At 42.4% G+C, this 6,428-nt stretch overlaps 1 protein-coding gene across 1 annotated transcript in view; it reads right to left on the bottom strand.

The window, feature by feature from the left end:
* Positions 1–5,138, bottom strand: part of smc1b (structural maintenance of chromosomes 1B) — a 21,034-nt gene extending 15,896 nt beyond the window's left edge. Inside the window, 4 exon segments of the mRNA XM_050073805.1 lie at positions 2,813–3,016; positions 3,684–3,796; positions 4,469–4,657; positions 5,030–5,138. Of these exon segments, the coding sequence (XP_049929762.1) occupies positions 2,813–3,016; positions 3,684–3,796; positions 4,469–4,657; positions 5,030–5,138 (615 nt within the window).
* Between the last annotated feature and the right edge of the window lie 1,290 nt (positions 5,139–6,428).

Here is a 6,428-nt window from a genome sequence, read left to right as displayed (position 1 = left end):
CAAAATTATAGATGGAGAACGATTGACAAATTTTTCACTTTAAGCCCTGACACTGTCATTTTTGTGTAGGAATTAAGCTACAATACATGACATATGTTGTTTTAATTAATAAATACAGTATGAATAAAGATTACATAACATAAAAATAACTGCAGTCTTTGTTATTTCATAGCCGCTTATATTAAACAATTTTTATAGGGCAAGTAAAAACTGACTTCAGGCAAGTAGATCTCTGACCAACTTGCCCGACCGGGCAAGTGAAAAAAAAAACCTTAGCGTTGAACCCTGAATAGAGATAAATCTGGACGTTAAATACTCAGTAAATAAAAGTGATTTGTAAAGTGTTATTCATTGTGTTGTTGTCATGCTTTGTAGGATAACGTCTGATGTTCATAACGCACGGTGCAGAGTGCCGCACAATTCAGTGACATCTAGTATATGATTTGGTTATTTAAAAATGTGATCAACGATTTCAAACGGCTTTTATAATATACACATTATTTTTACAGACAATGTTTAACCTTACAGATTAAATTGTGTTATTAATTGTGTTTCCTGAGTGTTTTCTTATTTTCAAACGACTCAACTAGGCGCTGGGTGATATGACCAAAATCTCCTATCACTCATATAGATCATTTCATATCCAGATAACGATACATATCACGATATAGCACATTTTAATCCAATGAATAAAAAGTTGCCCCCCCCCCCCTGTCAGTTCAGGACAGATGGAANTGGTGAATCAGATCAATAAAACGTTATTTTCTGATTGTTTCACAGTGGTTATGTTGTAAAGCAACATAAACTCTAGACTCAACTAGTCTAAGGGTTAACTTCCATTTAAACGTCAGGGACATTAGTTGTTGGGGACGTCCCTAGTTCTGCCCACTGAAGCTGTATTTCAGAATACCAGCCTGAGAAATTCAGCCATCAGTTCAGGACAGATGGAATTCATATCCATCAGGATGTGTTACTTTACAGTCACACTGCATCACAGTGTGACCACCTGCGCCTCGGGTGCAGTCCAGACATCCACAGCATTTTATCACAATGCAATCACAGCTACATCATGGCCTGGCTCATTGAGCTCAAAATCCAATCTGAGAGCAGTTAAAGTGTCCAGAGACCAAAATGTTCGTCTGATAGTCCAACGGTGTCTGAAACCCCCTCCAGGAGGGGCTGAGTCCAGCAATTCTCATAACCATCCAAAACTGTCAATCTGACACTCACATCCACCTCACAGGGGAGTTACAAAAAAAACACATCTGTCTCTTTTTGTGTACACAAGCAGATCCATCACTGTGAAGGCCTCACAGGACAGATTGTACAAAAGTGTGTCCTTGTATCGCCAATGATGACCAGGTGTCTCCTCTCTATATGACAGCATGTTTTCTTACCTGTCCTTAATGTGTCAGAACATCGACACTTCTGCCGTCATGCAGGGTCAAATTAACTTTTTAATTTCAGGTGAACCTGTAGTGAAAGCTGAACTAAGTTATGTTACCAAGTTATTCAATGACAAGTCTGGATCATTCTAGATGCCTTTCTTTTGTTGTTGTTGTTTTTATGTTTTCAGGGAGACAGTTAAGTCCCTAATTCTGGAAGCAGCAAAAGCAGCATAAGTGATGATACTGTTGCAGCATTGTATTCTCTTATTGTTTTCTTATAGGAAAATTAATACAAGCCACAAGGGGTGGAATGATTCATTGACGTAATTGACTACGAAAAATTTTGCAAAATGCGCGTCGGTGCGTCACAATAAAGTAGGCTGCACCTGGTTAAAACATGGATTCCTCCAGAGAACAAGTGCAGCTGAAAACCTCGCCTACAAACTGAAAATGACTTCTTCTCAGCAGAACACATGCAGCGCACAGATACTCAAAGTGAAACCACCCCAGAGCTCTTTGACAAGATGGCAGCAGAAAGCACCATCCTGTTCACTTTTTGTCCCACCAAGGCATGATCTATCAGGATTATCCACACGCTGAATGTGTTTCTGTTCGTAGTAGTCACTTAAACTTTCTGCACCGCCGCTAATGATACTGCATGTGTCATCTAACATTGTTATTTGGCTATAAATAACCTTTTGAATGATTGATAAATTAGTTGTTAGATTAGTTGACTAATCAAACAAAATCGTCATATGAATCGATTAAAAAATAATTGTTAGGTGCAGCCCTACAAGTAGTCTTTTACACAGACGCCGATGACGTCAGCACACTGGCTGACTCTGTCATCTGTGGACATTCCCATGGGAAAGTTGTAATAGAACTAGCGCTGGCTCCCAGCGGCAGTGATGTGATTGGATCCAAATCCGTGTACTTCCATACTTCCTCGACCAACAGCTGATTAGCTTTGCCTTACACCCGCCTACACTGGAATTGCTGTTCCCCGAATTATTGTCCGTAGTACAACAGAAAAGGAAGTGTTAAGTGCATCGCAAGAAGAGATTAAAATGAATATGATTTCATTTGATTCAGCTGCAGAGCTGCAACGTGCACAAGATTGGAGAAATTAAGGATTTACAGCATGCTGTACCTATGGCAACGCCGTCACGTGGTCTGGATATCCCCGCCCATTTCTATTACAAAACGAAAGACGAATGTCCCCAGACTCCCATTTCGAAGTAAGGGACGCTGGTCACGCGAGACTACCCTACAAGCGGCCTGCTCTCAGCCAGACAGTTTTTCTGTGAGTGGTTATGAATGTAGCAAATATCTGCAGGTGTGTGGTGACTTTGAGGACTGGAGTGAACAGGCCACTGTAGCTGGGTGTACAGACGGATCCTATTTTTATTTTTGTGTGACTTTACCTCTGCTCTTTCCTGGGACACCTGTTTCCTCTCGACAGTAGCAGACTTCTTCTTGTTGAAGTGAAAATGAGTGTCCTCTTTGGCCTTCAGCAGGGCCTCTTTCTTCTTATTGTACTCTGCAGCGTACTCATTGGACTGACTGATGGTCTCAAACATCTTGGTCCTCTCCTTTGGGTCCTTCAGAGCGATGGACTCCACTGCCCCCTGGTGAAAAACATCGGGACCAACACACTTGTTTGTAAGGCATTATAACAACCAGTCATTATAAATGCTCACAGTCACACCTGATTGTTCTTTAGTTTCACAAACTGGGTCACAGAGCTTATCATTCATACAGCTGTAGATCTCCTCACTATGAAAACTGTCTCGGCAAAACAGCATAATATTTTGGGTATATATCAGGGCTGCACAATTAGAACTTGCACCTTCACATTTAAACTCACCCAACACTGCTTTCACTGCTGATTAAAAAATCTTTAAGACTTTAATAAGGTTCTTCTTCACCTGAACTCAGTGAATCTCCTAGAAGTTAAATACACTGTATAAATTAAAGTGTTTATTAAACACATATCTTCGACCAAATGGAATGTGATTGTTATTTCAGGTCGTCTCTAGAGTGTAGATATATACAGTGATGCGCTGTACAGTGTTGCTGATGCTGAAAAAGGATGGGTTATGGTAGCGGGGTAATAAAAGATTTTGAATACCAGTTAGTTTTACAAGCAGGTAAAGTGTAATGATGCCCTGTCTGCAACAAAGAAAATTCACCTGCAAGAACACAATGTCCAGAAGAAGTGTAAATAGTTGTGGCTTTCTGGAGGATTTGCTGAGTATCATGAGTATCATCACCAATTGTTCTAACAGCGTTTACCTGGAACACCAGACAGTTTCGAGCTTTGGTCACAATGCCGATCTTCTTCAGCTCCTCTGTGTATTTGGCCAGAGAGACACGCACCCCGTTGATGTGAAACTCAGAGGAGTCACCTGAAAAATGCAATGAACAGCAGTTTGGACAGCACCTGATATATATCAGACCTCTGCAAATAAAACTGCTGTTCATCCTTCTATATGATACTAACGGGGACACCTGGTGAAATATTTCTTTCTTTTTCAACTGTCTAAAATCTCTTTGATTAAAGTAGAATTGAAAATAAAAGCATTTAAATTCTGCAGACCTTTCATTTCAATATCATGACTTTTGTTATTATTACCCTTTCTAGGAATGGATTAGAATCTCTTTGTATTAATGCATTTATACAGATCCTGTTTTTTTAATCAGCTGTCTAACTATCAACTGTATTTCGGGCCCATGTGTGTGAATATATATAACGAAAAAATGTCATTTCACCATGCAGGGTTAATAAAGTTCACCTCCTTCCTCCAACATCTTCATGCACCAAAATGACCAAACCAAATGGCCTGTGTGACGTTATTATTATGACTACATTACTTTGATTAATGGTTATGAATTCATGAATCAGGGCCAGAACAAGTCATGACTGAGTAGCAGGTCTGACTTTACTGTGGCGCTGGAAGCTCATCTTGACAGCTTTATCCCCCCTCACCTGCCCCCCACTAGAACAAACACCTGTGGCTTCCTCAACAGTAAACTACACACCTGTAAATATTATGTACAACTAAGCTCGTTAAACTGACCTACGATGGTCCGGCAGAAGGCCGTCTCCTGGTCCTCATCGTCGCAGTACAGCATGGTGACGCGCGCAGTGTCCTGCACCGGCCGCCCGATGTGGGCTCCGTATATCAGGTCCCGGAGGTGCTTCACCCGGAGAGAGGCAGCCCGCTCCCCCATGACAAAGCTCAGGGCGTCCATCACATTGGACTTACCTACAGAGTTTTAACACCTGTAACTTGTCTCTGAATAACTACATTAACATGTAACTTCCAAGCTAACACCCAGCTAACCTACATTTTAAAGAGCATAATTCATTACTTAAAATATATAATTTACACAAAACAGAGATGCTCTAGTTTTCATATTGCCTCCAACAACATATCCAGTTATTAGTTAATATTTCATATTCGTAAAAAGGGGGATATGTAAAAATTTGTCCAAGAATTAGCCCAGTTAAAAGTAGGGAAGCTAACGTACTTTAGCTAACTAGCTCAATTCAACTAAGCTAGCTAGCTTGTTAGCATCGCCAGCTAACGTTAGCTCGTTAGCTAGAGAGTTAGCAACCGTTATACATAAAGACTTACCGGAGCCGTTTGTACCAATTATACAGTTAAACCTCATGAACGGACCGACAACTTTCTTCCCTCGCCATGACTTGAAGTTTTCAATATCGATTTGTTTCAGATATCCCATTTTAATCCCAGTCAGTGGAGTTTATCAGGCAGCTAATTAATGTGTCAGGCAAAGTCAGCTAATCAAAGGAGGCGACAACTAGAGGCGGGAAAACAACTTGTTCCTCAAACATATTTTACTTGGGGGGGGGGCATGTAAAAACAGATTCTGTATAAACAGTTTCTGTAAAAACAGAAATTACTGTTGGATTTTTAAATATCTGATGGCTCCTGAGACATTGCAGCGACGAATTCTTCTGTCAGAAAAAAAAACCAAATCTCAAGTCTGATCTTAAAATAATGATATTTCATCAAAATCACTTTATTCTACATCTCATGTAACACTTGGCCAAAAATAAACTGTTTGCACGACAAGTGTGAAAAACTGAGCTGTTTTTCAACTCCAGGATTTCACCTTCAGCTAATTTCTGAATAACACATTTGCAGTGTTGGTGGCAGGATGCGTCTTTCCAAGCCAAAGCTGCAGGTTTGCTGCCCTCTCCCACAAACCTGCAGCTTTGGCTTGGAAAAGACCCCTCCTGCCCCCTGTGTACGACCCCAGCAACGCTCAAACACATCCTGGTTGGCTGTAGGACCAGCCTCAAGGCAGATACACTTGGAGACACAACCAGGTCCTCAGGTGTCTAGCTGACAAACTTGAGTGTAAGAGGGTATTCATCAACGCCCAACCCTTCAACAACCAGGATGCGCGCCGACACCCACCATCGTTTGTTAGGGAGGGAGACAAGCTGAGGACCCACCCCTCAACCCCTGATCTGGGCCCACTGAATGCAGCCAGGGACTGGCAGTTTAGAGTCGACTTGGATCAGAGGCTCATTTTCCCCCCGGAGATTGCGACAACCACCCTGCGACCAGACCTCGTCCTTTGGTCTAATTCCTCCCAGCTTGTTTACATCATTGAACTGACAGTCCCTTGGGAGGACGCCATGGAAGAAGCGTATGAGCGCAAGAAGCTGCGGTACTCCATCTTAGCAGCTGAGGCAGAGGACAGAGGCTGGAAAGTAAAGGTGCGCCCGGTGGAGGTGGGGTGCAGGGGCTTTGTAGCCAGTACAACAGCAAAGCTCCTGGGAGGTTGGAGTCAGGGGACAGGCTCAGAGACAGGCCATTAAAGAGCTGGCCAGCACCGCTGAGAGGACGAGTCATTGGCTGTGGTTGAAGAGAAACGACACCATCTGGTCCGCTAAGGCAAACAGCTAACCCTGGGACACACACCCAGGCTTGATCAACCTGTGGTGGGCCTGCCTCAGTGGAGGGTGTCTTGTGTTAGCACCCGTCGATGCTGAGGTACACA

This window comes from Epinephelus moara, chromosome 20, assembly GCF_006386435.1.
Source record: "Epinephelus moara isolate mb chromosome 20, YSFRI_EMoa_1.0, whole genome shotgun sequence".
Taxonomy (NCBI): Eukaryota; Metazoa; Chordata; class Actinopteri; order Perciformes; family Serranidae; genus Epinephelus; species Epinephelus moara.
This window is presented reverse-complemented; position numbering and strand designations above follow the sequence as displayed.